Raw genomic sequence first — 16,736 nt, 5'->3', positions numbered from 1 at the left:
TTAGAGCAAATAAATAAGTGAATAAGATATAAAGCAAATGCAAGGATCGTACAAGCCCAAATAGATAAACCATGCAGAAAGAAGGATGTTTAGTACATTAAGGCATAGCAAAGCAAATGCCAATACCTAATTAGGGCTACAAAACAAGAACGTATGATCACGTAATTTTATAGGAGCCGTGAATATACGAGACGGCGAGAAATGTACCAAACTATACATTGAAACATGGCAAACTTGTTCTTCTTTGGGAATGATTTGATAAACCAACACAGCCAAACCCAATGCAATCGCAAATGGGGAAAATTCAAATTGTTGATTCGGTCTCATTTTGATCATCTGCACCTTCGGTTTGGATAACAGAAGTATCCAAACTATTGCTGGTACTCTCATGAGTGTCAGCAGACAAAGGGGAGATGGGGGATTCATTTTCCGCAACTTCTGAAGGATCATCATAGTCAGTTAAAGCAACAGAAACATCCGCAAACTGGTCACTCACCAGCCTCATTAGTACATGATGAAAGCTGGACTTTATACGCTCAAACTTGTGGTTCGGTGTATGCTGCTGATTGAACCTCCCAGGACGCTTGGAGCGAGTATTATAACAGTCTCCACAAAGGTCAAAACCAATTTTTTCAACACAATCTTTGCATTGGTATCTATCCCCTATTATAGGATACATCTGTTGATACATGCATATTGTTACAGTGCTGTGGATAATATTCAGCCAAAAAAACAAAATATCAATTGGAAGCACCACTGTATTTGAAATTTGGAAAGACCCGCTACAGTGTTTTGGTATCTATCACTGCTTGTACTGCCTTGCAATTTCCAATAGGTGACCATAATTTTCATTTTGAGTGCACAAAGAACGAAAAATTCAGTAAGATTCAAATTATTACTGTGATTGAAATTAAAGGACACAAGACATTCTTCAACATGCAGTAAAATGATTGAATGAGAAAGCAATAAGCACGAGAGAGAGAGAGAGAGAGAGAGAGAGAGAGAGAGAGACAACAACTAATAACATGTCGCAAAACCAATTGATATCAAACGCATTAACTTCCTGAGACAGCAATTTAGTATTTACTTCATAGCAAGTGATACGAAAGATTTTTCCACTGGGTGTCATGCCAAGATATTGCAATCTTGATATGCTCATTTGACATTCCAAATAGTAACTGATCAAGTAATGTAGTCCTAGAATAATAATGATTAACCCATTTTCACCACATTCCAGACAAAAGCACCACAAAGGGACATCATTTTGTGTCTAGACATTTGTCAACATGGATAAGTTCGACATTCTAGTTTATTGATAGCTAAAAGTCTCCACATTGCAGGGACACTATTCGACTAAAAATAAGTCAAATAACCAAGTTTGAGGAGCAATTGGTGCAGAGTATGTCATGTCACTAAAACAAGAAAACCACTACAGATGCATGAGATGGACTAGAAATTACCCCACAAAAATCGCAGCCAACACCAATGTGAACCTTTAACTCGGTAGGATTAGCCCCCTGTAGCAAATGCTCTTCCTTTGGCACAGATGAAATAAGAGAAATTTTTTTACTAGCTCTTCTAGAACCTGAAGCGGAGTATAACTTACAATGTTTAAAATATTCAGAAATTAACAATACACAATGACATTGGGGCAAAAGATCACTACAAAATAATGTTCTATTTTTATAATTGGACAGAAATTCTAGATAAAAGAAAAATGACAAAATAGGTATCTTCTTGAGTATTACTGAATGAAAATTTTCTTATAGGTATGTGAGCCATTTGAGAAATGCATTCCCCATTTCCCCCTCCCCAATATGTACTTCTCTTCAATTGGTGGTCCAACTTTTACACATTAAGTTATGCATGTCACAGACTCACAGATCCCTTAACAGCTCAGGTAGTTGAAAAGAGGGATGTCTTATTTTAGCCAAGAAGAAGATGACAAAAGAAACATCATTGAATTGAAGTAGTAAAATCAAAGGGATTAACTGAGCAGTTAGCTTTAGGAAGGAAGAGGCAGACATACAAGTAGTCTGTTTCTCAACCTCAATGCGTGCCTGTTTTAGCTGGACAAAATCTCTTCTCAAGGCATACTCTTTAGGGAATTGTTTCTCCACAAAATGATCAAGCTCCAAACAGACTTCTAGAAAACCAGTTGGGTGTAGAGATTGACACGTCTGACATTTAAGCCCCTTATCAACTGAAGCCAGGATGCAAGCCTCACAATACCCTGAAACAAGATAAAAACAAAAAAAAGGAGAAAATAAATAAAGATCAATCCTAAAACTTTTGCAATGGTAGGTGATGGTACCTGATAGCATTTCAGTGGCTAATTAAAGTCCAAAAGGTTACCATGGCCACAGTTGAGGACAACTGGACGAAAAAGCAGTTGCTTGCATGCTGTGCACTGTACATCAGTGATTGACACCATCTTGCAATTTCCATTAGGCTCTCGTTTGCTGCTGGAACAAGACTCTGAGCATGAGTTGGGCTCCAAACTAGTAGTTGAGGCACGTTCAGGATCCCTCAGGTGACCATATTCTTGATTGGCATGTGACCGACATGCATTCCAATCAAATTGAGGTGAAAACAAGGCCATTTCTTTTTCTTCCGCTAGAACATGCAAAGGTAACAATGTGACATCAGATTTTCACTGATATTTCCCATATTTGTAGAGAAATAACATAGGACTTCATTACTCAAAAACCATGTTAGAAACACTAGTACAAGAAACATCGCTTGTTCAACATAGGAATGATGCCTACTATAAAAAATACTAAGAGTTAAGTATTATAAAATGGAAAGACATTTATGGAGGAATTTTATGCTTATCATCATGTCATTCAAAAAGTCTTACAATTTATAAAGTTCACTGAATTGTTCCAGAGTATCAACAACAGGAAAATATCTCCAATAGACCCTTATGATTAAACAATTAATAATTTATTATAGAATTGTACCACTAATCATTAGCAAATTAAAGACTGACCCAGAATTGTGTTCATTGTATACTATGCATCAGTGAAAAGGAAAGAAATCCAAAAGAATGTGAAACTCACCTAGAATTTGTTCTTCCCTTCTCTTATAGGCAATGGGATACATCTTCAAGAGCAAGAAGTGCAGCATCTCACAGATGGATGGAAAGTAATTATATGGATGCCTACAAATTGGACAATGGGACTCTCGTAGACTATTCATGGACTTATGGACACACCAGAAACAGGACATGTGACCACAAGCTACAACCACAGAAGGGTACAAAAGAAAAAGACATCAAGTTTTTATCTGAAACGTATCAAAGTATTGTATTTCTCAAGTAAAAAATAATGACTTACAGAGCACTATAGGTTTGTATAGAAGATCCCTGAAACCAAAAAAAGAAATCAAATTTAGTAAGTAAAAAAAAAAAAAAAAAATTAAATAATACAGACCATAAAACAACAAATAGAAAGACAATCAAGAACACAAATCATCCAAAACCCTCATCAACCTATAGCGCTAAAGCTAAGTATATAAAGCTGCTAAATGGCCTATTCACGTAACTGGTCTAATTACAAACCCAAGTCCAAAACTTTTGTTAAGGATTATAAGGAATTCATTGTTCATTTACAATTATATTGCTACTAATGACTTTACATTTGTCACAAATTTCATACCCAATTCAGAGAGTTATCCAAACTATTATGCGAAATTCCGAAAACAAATTTGGATAATATTTTCCATTTCTATTATTTAATTTTAATTCAAAGCTCCCATTATTGATTGGGCAAAAAAGTCTCGTGCCAGCTTTGGACAAGCTCAGATCCACGACCCACAGCCTTATTAGTTGACTAACATACATATACCCTCTCAATTAAAGGAATAAAATAGGAGATGAAAACTTACAGACAAATGCAACAGAGAAAAGAATCGGGAACGTCCTCCAATTCAAAGGCGTCGGCCATCGTGAAATGATGAATTTGAGAAAAACAGAGGATCCAGGTGTTTGGGATAATGTCCCAAAGAACCCTGACCTTAAGAAAGAGACCAGGGTACAGGGTTGAGGACCGCGGAAGCTTATAGCATCCGATTGGTTTGAGTCGGTTTGCGCAGGAATAAGATTTTATGCCTGTGTCGCCTACACTTCTGTTATTACTTTATATAATAATAATAATAATAATAATAATAATAATAATAATAAATTTTATGAAAATCATGCAATCATATGATTTTATGCGTGTTTTTAAAAAAATTATTAAATTTTATTTTTTTAAACTGATTAAATTTTAATTTTAATTTATAAAAATTATGTGATTAAAAATTAAAAATTTTTTGTTAATTTATTAAAAATTACTTAACTAGTGTTTATCAATAGAGAAAAAATAAAAAAAAAGAAAAATTTAACTATAATTTAATAGTTGTATGTATTTTATATATTTTATTTTTTAAAAAAATTAATAAGATAAGGTAATTTTATTTATAAAATAATTGATAAATATAAAAATTTTAATTTTTATTATAATAATTTTATAAAATTAAATTAAAACTCAATTAATTTTATTAAAAAAAATTAAAATTAAATAATTTTTATAAAAATACTTATAAAATTGAGTAACTTAGTGTGATATTTATCAAAAAATTTATTATTATTATATAATATATTTTAAATATTAATTAATAAAAATAAAAATAATTATACTTTTAAATCAAAATGGCATATTTTTAGAATATAAATTTATATTTAACTATTAAAAACGATAAATATCATAAAATTACATTTTAGTGGTAAACTGAAATTGAGGTTAAACTATCTTATTCATACGTTCAATTAAAAATTGCCATTATTATATTCCTCTCTGTTCTGTTGAAAGATTCTCAAGAGATGCAAACTTTAGCTGGTGTCACTAAAATTATGAAATAATTAAGAAAAAAAAATGTTAATTAAAATAGAAGTCATACATACTATTTCCGAATTTTGTAAAAGATAAGAAAAATCCTTTCTTCTCATATTTTTTATTTTTTATTTTTTATTTTTTATTTTTTAAATAAGATAAAATAAAAAATTAATATTATTATTGGAATTAATATTAAAAAAACAATTTTTTAAATATATCAGTTGGAGTACTAAAAATTAAATTTAATATTTAATTATAAAAACTCTAATACAATTAAATAATATTTTTAAATTACTCTAAAAAATATTTAAAATAATTTTTTTGAAAAATTTTTGGCCTACCTTCCAACCACAATCTCAAACAGAACCTAATTAGTCATATTGTTTTATAATCCATTTTGCAAAAATTTTGAGTTTAACTGTTTAAATTGAATTATTTTTTTAAATCAAATTAAAATTCAAAATAACAAAATTTTGACAATTTAAAAAAAAAATTAACTTACCCAAATCAAAATTTAATAGATAATTAAATATAACAAAACCGAAATATTAGAATTAGTTAATTCAGCTTAACTTAATTAATTGGAAAAAATATAATTTATATTATTTACTATTAGTTTATAAGTTAAAAATAAAAATAAAAATATAATTAAGAATTATTAATAAAATATAATTATAATTATATTATTAATTTTTTTTGCCTTACTTTTACTCGTAATTTTACTTCTCTATACCCAGCAAGCTCAAACAATACCGAACTTGATTATTGTACATATGATGAGTAGTTTGTAGCCCGTATCTGGATTTTAAACTTAATTTCATTTTATTATTAAAAAATTTCTAAATTTTAATTTTATTTCATAAAAAATTCTCCTAATTTATAATAAAAAAAATTTTGAATTAAAAAATTTCTTTAAATATAATATATATAAATGCAATAAAAATAAATTTTCTTCCTTCCTAAAAAGTAATTCATTGAAATAATATTGATATTTTTATAATAAATACAAATAATAATTAAAACAATTATTGTTTTTTAATTATTATTTAAGTGCGAGTAAAAATATAATTTTATTATTTTTTTAAACTGTAAGCTATATCATATTATAGATATTTTTAAAAATAAAAATAAAATTTATAAATTTTTTAACAATAAATTAAAATTAAGAGACAAAAGTTAAATATGAGGTAGTTTAAAAATGGACTATAAAAATTAACCCCATTACCAATCTAACAAGCTAAAATCTTCCGCCAAACAATCTGCTCCTTGTGCTTCTTGATTCTGATAATCTTCGACCAAAGGGAATCACAATAAAAATTGAAAGAAAAAGAAAAGATGTACTAAAAATTACACATTTAGCAATTAATACATTTATGTAGGATAAATACTCAAAAAAAAAAACTAGTCTAAACACCCATTCGATTGATTGCACCCCAGATCCAGATTTCTGCAAAACTAACATCTGGACTCATTTCCATAGCTTAACAGAGGTATCATGACTTGCGGAAGCTACCATTCCAGCGACAGGTGACTGTGCCAAGGCTGAGATTATATTCTCATGGGCTGAAATTGTCATACGCTTATTCTCTGCTATGTTCCATAGCTCCAAAGACTGCAGCCGCAATATTTTTTAAAGACATAAAATAGAATAATTATAAATATGTCCACAATCATGCAATAGGGATGGCTATAAGATAGAAAAATTATACAATGAAACCAATGTATATACAATGGTTTCATTGTAATAGTTGATTGTGGTGAGTCTCACGTGGATTCCACCATGATGAATGATTATAACTAAACTGTTGTATGTACAATGTTTGAACCGAATAAAAATTCCTACAAGATAATATGAATATAATGCAAAATTGATTCACCGAAACCTGAATCATGAATCTTTATTTTTAAAGTGGAGAACAAAGTAGGCTAAGAATAACATCATAGCAACAGATATCAAAATGCAAAAGATCAACTCAAGACTCGATCTTATAGAAAATGGACAGCCTTAGTTTTACAGAAATTTTAGGACAACAAAAATTCATTTTGTATTACCATGGACATGAACAAACAACCATTTCCATGAGATGTTCAGAAAGCCCATAACTAGGCTTACTGATGTTCAGAAATATTGATAAACCATATACTACATCCAGACAAATATCACGTGCCTGTGTGTAAACGATGAAAGACGAGCGTCATCAAGCCTCCTATTATAATATGGAAATTTCATCATAAAAGTCTGCCCATTTATGTTTATAAAGTAATCTTACAGAGTCGACCTACCGAGATTCCTCCGATCACCAGGAGAGTCAAATAGCTTGGATGGAAAACACAAGAATGATACTGGTTTCCGTTGGGACCAAGCTCCCGAATGCACTCCCCTGAAGCCAAAGACCAAATCTTCACCAAGTTCTGACTAACAGATGCCAGAATATCTCCATTTGCATCCCAACATATGTAGTTTACCATTTCAGAGTGTCCCTAAAAAATAAGATGGGAAAGGAATAATGAAAATTAGAAGAGAATTTTCCAAAAGCTACCCTCCATACATTACAGTATTCAATAATAGGACGTGTATTGCTTGCGCTCAGCCCAGAATCACCAACAACAAACAGTCCATTTTAAATGTAATACCTGAAATGAGAGTGTTTGCCTATCAGTTTCAACATCAAAGATGGAAACTACTTTATCGGACGCTGCTGCCAGCAGATGTCCAATTCTTGGTTGAAATCTCACTTGTGCAGTGCCTCCCTGAGCAGAAGATTGAAACAGAACAATGATATGTTGCAGCTAGGGCTGAGCAGAATTCGGTTCAAACCGAAAAACCGAACCGAACCGAGTCAATTCGGTTCAATCGGTTCGGTTTTAAAATTTAATCGGTTCGGTTCGGTTTTAATTTATAAAAATTTCGGTTATTTCGGTTCGGTTCGATTTTGAAGAGAAAAAAATCGATTAAACCGAACCAAACCGAATAGTGATTTATATAGTCAAATCGAACCGAATCGATTTTTGAATTAATTTATTTTTATGAAAAATTTATGAATTATATTTAATTTTATACATATTAATTGTTTAATTTCATTGATTAATGGTTATTAGGTTCAAACCAAAGTTAAAATTAGACCAAATAACTTGAAAATCAAGTATAAATTAAAAAATCAATCAAAAATCAAACCGATCGGTTTAAACCGAACCAAAATAAAGAGGTTCGGTTCAATTCGATTCGATTTTTCACCAATTTCGGTTCGATTTCTAAAATTTCCGGTTCGATTTTTATAATTTAATTCGGTTCGGTTCGGTTCGGTTCGGTTCGAACCGATTGCTCACCCCTAGTTGCAGCTTTGTGGGAAAGGCAAAAAGAATAACAACAGTAAGTAATCAAACCTTAGAAACACGAGTGCACGAGAATGGATTGATATTAAAATAGCGTATTTCATTGTCGTTATCACTAAAACAGAAAAGATCAGTTTTCTTGGGGTGGAAGTCAAGGGACATGACAGGCGTGGGCCCCGTATATGCATGCAGGGAATAGCTTGGCTGCAACAAAAACATAAAAGAGTGAACTGTGATACTAGGAAAGGGAATGCGTGATTACTTATGGTAAGGATTATACATAGTTGGTAGAAGACTAAGATCATAGCAAGCAAAACAAAGGATCTAAATATTCTAAATGCTACTTAAGCTGTTACAATTGAAAATATCATCAATGCCAGGTCCAAACCAATAAACTGGTCTAATGAAAGGTAAGATACTCACATTGGCTGCATCCCATAGTCGCACAGATTTATCAACTGACGCTGTGGCCAACTGAGATGAATTTGGCCTAAAACGAACATCTGTAATAACGAGTTTGTGCTCTTCAGGGGTGTTCTCCGTTTGCAGGGTATCCATGTTCCACAGGACAACCTAATGCGTACAACAAAGGGTAACTTGTATAATCTTTAGCTTTATTTCTTTATCATATGTGTTTAACTTCTACATTTTTCTGCTCATTTGTTGACAAAGTAACTGTACCAGATCTTATTCAACAGTTCACACTGAATATATTCCCATGCTAGCAAATACATACAGCTGATAATAGATGATTCCAAGAGGAGATTATCTGTTGCCATAAGCAAGAGCACACAGACCCCCAAAGTGCCAAGGCACTTTGGTTTCATGAAGTTGCAATCTTTTATTTTATTAGCAGTAGGAGGTACTGCCTGTGCTTCCCAATCTGCCTCTCTGAGCTTAGGATTTCAAGCAACACCTCATTCTTAACAGAGACATTATTATGAGTAATACATGAGATAACCTATTATGCGGGCAAATATTTTTCTCAAACATGGTTTTAACCTATTATGCTGGCAAATATTTTTTTCTCAAACATGATTTTACCACCTACAACATTATACACCATACCTTCTTGTCATGCCCGGCACTGGCTAGCAACTTTCCATCAGAAGAAAAATGACAGCAAGTGACCTTGCTATTTCTTGTCCGTATGCAACCAACCTCATCAAAAGTAAAACCTGGAATTGAGGATGTGGCCACAGATCAAGTAGAAAGCAACAGTTATTCCAACTCTGTACAGACACAATAGGATGATGCCACAGTGGATTACCTTTAGTAGATGCTTTTTGGTGCTCAGTGGAGCTCTGCTTTAGCGTTCCATATAAATTGCTTCCATCTACTCCATCATGTGGAAGAAACTGTTCCGCATTATCATCCAGACTAGCAATATCTCCAAAGCGGTCCATGTCTTCCTGCACATAACAATATGATCCCCTTAGAAGCATAGCCGTGTTTATTTTTATGTAACTTCTGGACTAAGGCATCATCATGGCATCCAAAATGCAGCTGGATTAGAAGAAATTCCTTTTAAACAACAAAATTCTGATAAAATAATAAGAAATAAATCTGATATTTTTCTATTGGCAGGGGCACATCAATATATCATAGAAAAAAGCATGTCAATATATTTTTAAGAACTAGAGAAAGCATGCTTATAATTCATTTTGGTAAATTATGTCATAGGTGTACCTGCTATATGATTTCTTTACTTAGTTATATTTTTATATCAGGATACGTAAAACAAGTATACCAGCATGTTGGAAGATAATGCAAGACCTCCTGTCCCCTCTGGACCATACATCATCAAGCCTTTTGACACACTGTTAACATGCAGCAAACTGCTTGCTGTTGTTATTCCATCACCAGGGGTATGAGTTGATGGAGGAGAACTGGGTGAAGGGCCCACAGTATTCCCTGTACCTGTGCTGTTAGCAGCTCCAGATGAAGAGTGTTGCTTCCTTTTTCTGTTACCCTGTAGCCAGCCACTGGATTATTATCGGGATACCACAGTTTTTTGCAGTTCTAATTAAAAAGCACATAATTGCATACAGTTATAATATAGTTTCGAATATTGCTCATGGATCAGCTCATAAAGCAAGTTCTTTAAATTAATTGTGAATAAGGACAACCTGCTGCAGCTGTTGTTGCTGCTGCAATTGGTCCTGCTGTTGAGACGGAGAATGCTGCATCTGGGCCATCTTCATCTGTTTAGAATGTGCCAAATACTTAGTAATAAGGCATTTACAACTTATTAAAGACACCTGAGTCCTGAATTAGTACAGTTAGAAAGGAGGACGGAAAGCAATGGTGGCCATCTCCAACATAAAATTTTAAAAATGATTTTAGAATGCAACTTAAAATAGATCAAAATCCAGAAACATAAACATATGGCAGTTAATGACACACAAACTCATATTTCTATGCTATAAATGTGATTATAAGGCATAGTTATTAAAGGCGCGCCTCAGGCACGCCTCAGGCTCAAGGCTCACCAGGCTCGAACCCTAGCGCCTTATGCGCCTAGGTGTGCGCCTTTGTTCCAGGCACAAGATTCTAGAAAGGCATGCTTTCTTTATTTCTATCTTTAGCGAGCACTTTCATTGGCAAAAAGGACAACCACTTAAACTCAAACCAGCAAACCCAATTCAAGATATATGCCAAAGGAAAAAAAAGAAAAGCATCACATTTATTTGATTTTTATGAACTTTTTAAATTTTTTACTTTTGCGCCTCACCTCGCTCAGGCGCGCGCCTGAGCCTTGCGCCTTGCGCCTAGGCTCTAGGACTCCTTGGCGCCTTAGTGCGCCTTGAGCCTTTAATAACTATGTTATAAGGAAAAGAAACACAGATGGAGATGCAACACACTGAAACAGTGTAATACCAATACATTCACAAGCATGGTTTAGTGCACTGTTCCCATTTCCCAGAAAGATTAACATTATCAAAACTCTGTTAGCACTCGCATAATGAAGAGGGGTTCAACTTACAATGTTTGAATTTCCTTTTGATGAACTAACATATGATGATTGACTTGTTCTAAATGAATATATGCACAAAAAGACAGAGGCAGTAGAAATCAAAACACAAGAATGCATAATATCACTTGGCAAACAAAGAACCAATCATGTACATATATTAGAAAATAAAATGACATAACATTTTGCAATGTACAAATCAGTGAAGCAAAAATGAGGCTTTATGCCACTCCACCCTTGACAATAAACAAGCTGATTTCTCTTATTCTAGCCTTTGTAAATAAATGACTAGCTTTATTATAAGAACCATTTTACATAAGACTGAAAATTCATTAATGTTGCTAAACGCACACCATCAGGAGCCAAGCTTTCTCTCTCTCAAAAAGTAATTTAATCGACAAGGGCAAAGATACATCTAAAGAACTATATGTGCTAATACTAAGAGATCGTTTGACTTGGCTCAACTAAAGACAATTATCACAAAATGAACTAGGAGGTTAAATGAGGCCCCTTATGTTTCAACATTAGGGGTAGTTGATAGTTAACAGTTGATGTCTAATAGTCAATGCTTACCACTATTTATGGTTGCTAATATGTTAAATAACCATTTAGCAAATAACTTGTTTGCTAGACATCAGTGTTGTCAAAAGCGCTAGGTACCCTTAAGGCAAAGGCACTACACGCTCGCCTAAGCGCTTGCCCAAGCAAAGTAAGGCGCTAATTTATTCTAAAATAATAAATAATTAAATATAAAATGTAAAACAGTCTAACATAGTATACAATCAATAAATTGCCAAATTTCATATTCATATTTTATAACATATTATCTGTTTTAAGCTTTAAGATCAAAAGCATTCTTATAATAATACAAATGTTAAAGCAAAAATCATAAAGCGCATAATATAATTTAAAATTCTAGATGCATTATTCAATTTCATTCATTATGTCGTGTAAACTCAAAATCCTAATTCTCTAGTTATCGTGTGGATGCCAAAAGGTGAAAACAAATCAAGTAAGCTTTTCTCTTTCCCATTTTTTTTTTAAATTTCTTGCCTTTTTCCTCGCTTGGGCCTTGCCTAGGCGCCTCGCCTGGAGGCTTCCCAAGCAAGGTGCTAGGATTTCGCGTCGCCTCTTGACAACACTGCTAGACATAGTGATTACATTTACATCTCATCAATAATTTTCTTTAATTAGTCACACGGATTATTACATCTCATCAATTATTTTCTTTAATTAGTCACACAGACTAAGAGAGATTCACACACACACACACACACACACACACACACACACAGAGAGAGCAAATAAAATAACAGCTATTTTCCACACTTGTTGCATTTTGCAATAAATATTTTTTTTTTCTAACCATCAAACATGAAGGAAATAATTAATTCAATTAATTGGCCATAAAATTTTAGAAAAGGTTTCTTGTATCAAATTATATGCAATGTTCTGGACGTACAATTAATAATAAATTTTAAATGGACAATTTCGTCTAAATGTTCCATAAATTCCAACAGTCAAGAGTTGGCAAAAAAAAAATGTTTGCTTACATGCATAGACAAACAAAATAGACAGTGTTCTCATATTGTGAAGGTATTAAAATTTCAAACCTTTGGCGAGCTTGATTGCACTGGAGAGCATATTGATCCATCGTTTCTTGTGGATTGACCATCTTTTGTATTCAAGCTACCCCTAGGCAACTGATTTAGCCTTCGTGGATCCATGTCTCCGAAGTTACTTGAATTCCCAAGGCTGCTTGGTGCTTGAGCCTGTGCCAAGACCGGTTGTTGTTGTGAAGCCAAAAGAAACTGATTTTGGCTCTGCAGATTTGGTTTCTGCATTTGTACGCCCAAACCTGGCCGTAATTGGTCAATTCCCTGAAGAATTGGGTTTACTCTTTGGTCATGGAATGGAAATACTCAAATAAAAATTGCATAGAATATCCACAGCATAAGAAAAACCAAATAAAACTTACAGTTAATGGCCAACCCTTCAATGGAAGACCAGTTAAACCTTGGTTCAAACCTGAATGAAGAAAGAGAATCATTTCCAGTTTCCACCTTCTGATACAGAGATAGCAATCATTTCAAACAAATTTTAACAAGGTTACTCAGCCAAATCCCAAGTGAGATTCAGTGCAGAACCCACTTGAGTCCAGTCAGATCCAATGTGCCAGAACTTAACAGCTCTATCTCTTTCTCAATCTAAAAGAATTATCATATTTCATATTTGCCTTTGACAGGATCTGAACCTACCACTGTGACTAAAATCTATGATGATTTTAACTGGATGATATCCATCATTAATGGGTTTGTACCATAGTATATGTTATGGAATCTAATATGCAGCCACACAGATCCACACAGATAATAACTTCAGATAAGACCAGCCTAGGTCTGGTCAAGTACTAAAACAAAGATTTTGGGGCTTAACATTTTGTAGATTAAATTACCTCAATTTGGGCCAGCTGAGTCAGAAAATCCTACATGGAAAATTTTCTACTGATATTTCTCTTATTAAACCACCAAAACATTTATTCAACTAAGAAACTATCTCTCAGTATGATTATAATGACAAAAACAATAATTGCCAACCACTGTTTCCAAATCAATGTTCTATGTAAAATGAACAAAATTAAAGCGCAAGTTAATCATGAAAATGATGACAAAACTTCCATAACACAATCACTTCCCATTATTACCTGCACCACCTAGTCCAGCCTTTGATTGTAAAATTGCTTGTCCACAGATTGATGAGGGGTCCATTGGCACACTTTTCTGAGTTGGGAGCAAGTTAACTTCACTTTTGATGTCCTACAAACTCCATGTGAGAAATAAATCACAACTTGTGGAATAGCCATTCTAAATGAACAGAAATATGAAACAAGAACAGGAGGTAGCAAAAACAAAGCAGGGGGTGTGGTCCAAGTAGTTACAGTTGTCAATGGGGTTCGTGCCTGGATCTGCTGCAATGCTGCAGACATGTTCCCAGAATTAACCTGTACCAGCTGGCTGAATTCACAAGAACCAGAGAAACTCATGAATCAACTGGGTTGAATGAATGTCAAATTAGAGCTTAGGTCAAGTATGCACAATTCACACATTAATGGAAAATTGAAATGCATATCGTATATACCCCTGATGATTGGTTGCTGTTTTGAAAAGGGCCACTCTATTAGCATCTATTAGAGCTGGTGATGTCTCTAATTCCATAGAATGTGGATGTTTTATACGTTCTTCATACATTTTCATAGCCAAGACACTAGCTGAAGGCTGCCCCATCATTCCTTCAGAGTTAATAGTATTTATAGAACCGGCAAGAGCTGGGTGATTAGGGTCCCTATGTTGCAACCGAGCATTGCGATGTTGCATTAGTTGCAGCTGCTGCATTTGGAGTTGCTGTTGCTGCTCCCTTGCCTTGATTTGTTGTGCCTATTTTCCAAGGAAATTAAAGTTTAGAAAAAAAAAAATTGCAGTTGCACATCAGTTAATTTCTCAACCACAGAAAACACCAAATCAAAATAGACATCAAAGACACCTCTATATAAGCTGCAGCAGCCTCAGAATGTTTCTCATTTGTCCTTGCAATAAATATGTCCCAAAATACAGACCACCATTCAAATAGAAATCCTCCAGGTGCATCAATGGCTGCACAAAGAATTTATAATTTTAAACTTTCTGAAAGTTCAACATGGCAAACCAAGCATTACACAATAAGGAGTGTTGTCCATTACATTCACCTAAAGAAGTTCAGAAAGTTCAACATGGCAAATAAAGCACTACACCATGAAGAGTATGTCCACTACATTCACCTAATGAAGTTTGCATTTTGTAGACTAACTTTTTAACTAAAAGAATGTCAACAGTCTCGTCATAGCATAGCATATTAGTATGGTTTAAACAAACTATAAATAAGTTGTACAAGTAGCTAAAACATTACCGACTGGATCTGTGGCAACCTTCCCTTCAGTCATAAAAGCTTTTGCAGAATTATGCAATTTTCTCTTCAACAGATAATCATGAATATATACATCAAGCCTGTACAAGAAAAAGTGCAAATATCACTAGAATGATTTACCTAATAACATTACGAATACTTGAAAGTAAACTAGTTAACACTTATAGATTACCAAAATAAAAAATAAATACAACACATACATCTTATCAGCTTCCCAATTATTCTGCCCCATATTTCTGTTTTGCAACGGATTAAAGAATTACAAGTGATCACTGCTCTTAACTGCAAGAAGAATCATCATTACTTCAGGTCTCTCCTACAAAGTAGTACGAATTCCAACCAAAAAGGAGGAAAAAGTAAATAAAAGTACAGAATGCCAAGGAAAGCATAAAGGAACACTATAAATCAAGCTTAACGTATATAATCTCGCCTTAATTTCCTAAAACAGCAAATTAGTCGCTAACTACTGTCTGATTAAGCTCAAAATTAAGCACTGAAACTGCAATGGATGAACTACAAGTAATCTCGCAAGATCTCCACGTGAATAACCCTAAATTCAAAGAAAATCAGCCAAAAAAAATTCAACCAAAAGGAAAAATTGGCTCAAAACTCAGAATTCCATACAGCTCGTATCAGTTTCGAGAGTCAAGATTCTTGAATTGCTGAAGCTGAAAAAAAATGGCGATTGAAAGTTTTGTTTGAGTGTAACTGAAGTAGAACAGCTCGAGCTTTAACAGTGCTACAGAAAAAGTAGAACTGAATCAGGAGCATTGAGTGACATTCGCGGAAAGCTCATCGTGCTACCGTGGAGGTTTTTTTTTTTTTTGGGTGTATTTATAGACGTATACAAGCATCTAGTTCGGAGTTAGGTTCGGATACGATGTGTAAGATATTTAATGGGTTCGGGCGGTCACGGCGCTGTCGAGAGGTGAAGTGGCGAACAAGTTAAAGGGACAAGGGCAACAGCTCATGCACAGGCGCGAGTTGGAGAATCGCAGACAGGTGATTGTAGTGGAGTTAAAGAGGGGCATAGCCGCGCTATGTTTAAGGATGGAACGGTTGTGAAGTAACGTCCGTGACGCTCTTGGGAGCATTTGTGTGAGTGTGGCATGCGCTAAATAAAGTAGGACGCAAGCCATGTCAGAGGGACATAAATTGGCTAACGTATTAGCGTGGCCCCCCCCCCCCCCCCCCAGGGCTCGAATCGATTGTGGACGTGATATTTAGAGAAAATTATTATTTAGCATATTTATTTTAATAAAATAATTTTTATTTTAAAAAATATTAATTAATTTTTTTATTTTTTTATCCTTTTCAATTATTTTAGATTTTAATTTTTATAATTTGAGAAATATAATTATATAATATCTTTTTTTTTAAATTATTTAGTATTATAAAAATGATTTATCTCTTCATTAAATACATTGATTAATAGGAACTTTAATTTAAACTAAATAAATAGATTAAAAATGTAAAATAAAAATATAATAATTAATTAATAAGTTTTAAAATAAAAAAATAATTAATTAATATCACTAATAAAAAAAACTTTTTTTTTGGGTCGATAGGTAAAAATATTCATAGAAGGCTTA

General features: G+C 33.5%; 2 protein-coding genes across 4 annotated transcripts; both read right to left on the bottom strand.

Annotated features, from left to right (window-relative positions):
• On the bottom strand, positions 1-4,115 carry LOC110652973 (E3 ubiquitin-protein ligase PRT1). The gene is made up of 7 exons (XM_021808593.2): positions 3,889-4,115; positions 3,339-3,367; positions 3,063-3,242; positions 2,356-2,616; positions 2,030-2,233; positions 1,461-1,585; positions 1-679 (listed from the first exon to the last, which is right to left on the bottom strand). Exons 1-7 carry the CDS (start codon positions 3,945-3,947, stop codon positions 305-307), a joined length of 1,233 nt encoding a protein of 410 aa, XP_021664285.2. The 5' UTR covers positions 3,948-4,115; the 3' UTR covers positions 1-304.
• A 1,938-nt stretch (positions 4,116-6,053) lies between these two features.
• Positions 6,054-16,202, bottom strand: LOC110633276 (transcriptional corepressor LEUNIG_HOMOLOG). Of its 3 annotated transcripts, XM_021781812.2 has the most exons (19): positions 15,769-16,202; positions 15,575-15,694; positions 15,345-15,426; positions 15,127-15,224; positions 14,725-14,834; positions 14,323-14,618; positions 14,123-14,198; positions 13,889-14,000; positions 13,163-13,212; positions 12,798-13,064; positions 10,340-10,414; positions 9,961-10,182; positions 9,481-9,622; positions 9,279-9,388; positions 8,634-8,783; positions 8,262-8,414; positions 7,512-7,628; positions 7,161-7,358; positions 6,054-6,489 (listed from the first exon to the last, which is right to left on the bottom strand). In XM_021781812.2, exons 3-19 carry the CDS (start codon positions 15,374-15,376, stop codon positions 6,346-6,348), a joined length of 2,352 nt encoding a protein of 783 aa, XP_021637504.2. In that variant the 5' UTR covers positions 15,377-15,426; positions 15,575-15,694; positions 15,769-16,202; the 3' UTR covers positions 6,054-6,345. The 3 variants fall into 3 exon arrangements, with proteins under 3 accessions (XP_021637504.2, XP_058005852.1, XP_021637489.2); XM_058149869.1 differs by lacking the exon at positions 15,575-15,694 and having other exon boundaries at positions 15,345-15,460; XM_021781797.2 differs by lacking the exon at positions 15,575-15,694.
• Between the last annotated feature and the right edge of the window lie 534 nt (positions 16,203-16,736).

This window comes from Hevea brasiliensis, chromosome 7, assembly GCF_030052815.1.
Source record: "Hevea brasiliensis isolate MT/VB/25A 57/8 chromosome 7, ASM3005281v1, whole genome shotgun sequence".
Taxonomy (NCBI): Eukaryota; Viridiplantae; Streptophyta; class Magnoliopsida; order Malpighiales; family Euphorbiaceae; genus Hevea; species Hevea brasiliensis.
The sequence above is the reverse complement of the archived record's forward strand: the minus strand, read 5'-3'. Positions and strand labels throughout refer to the sequence as shown.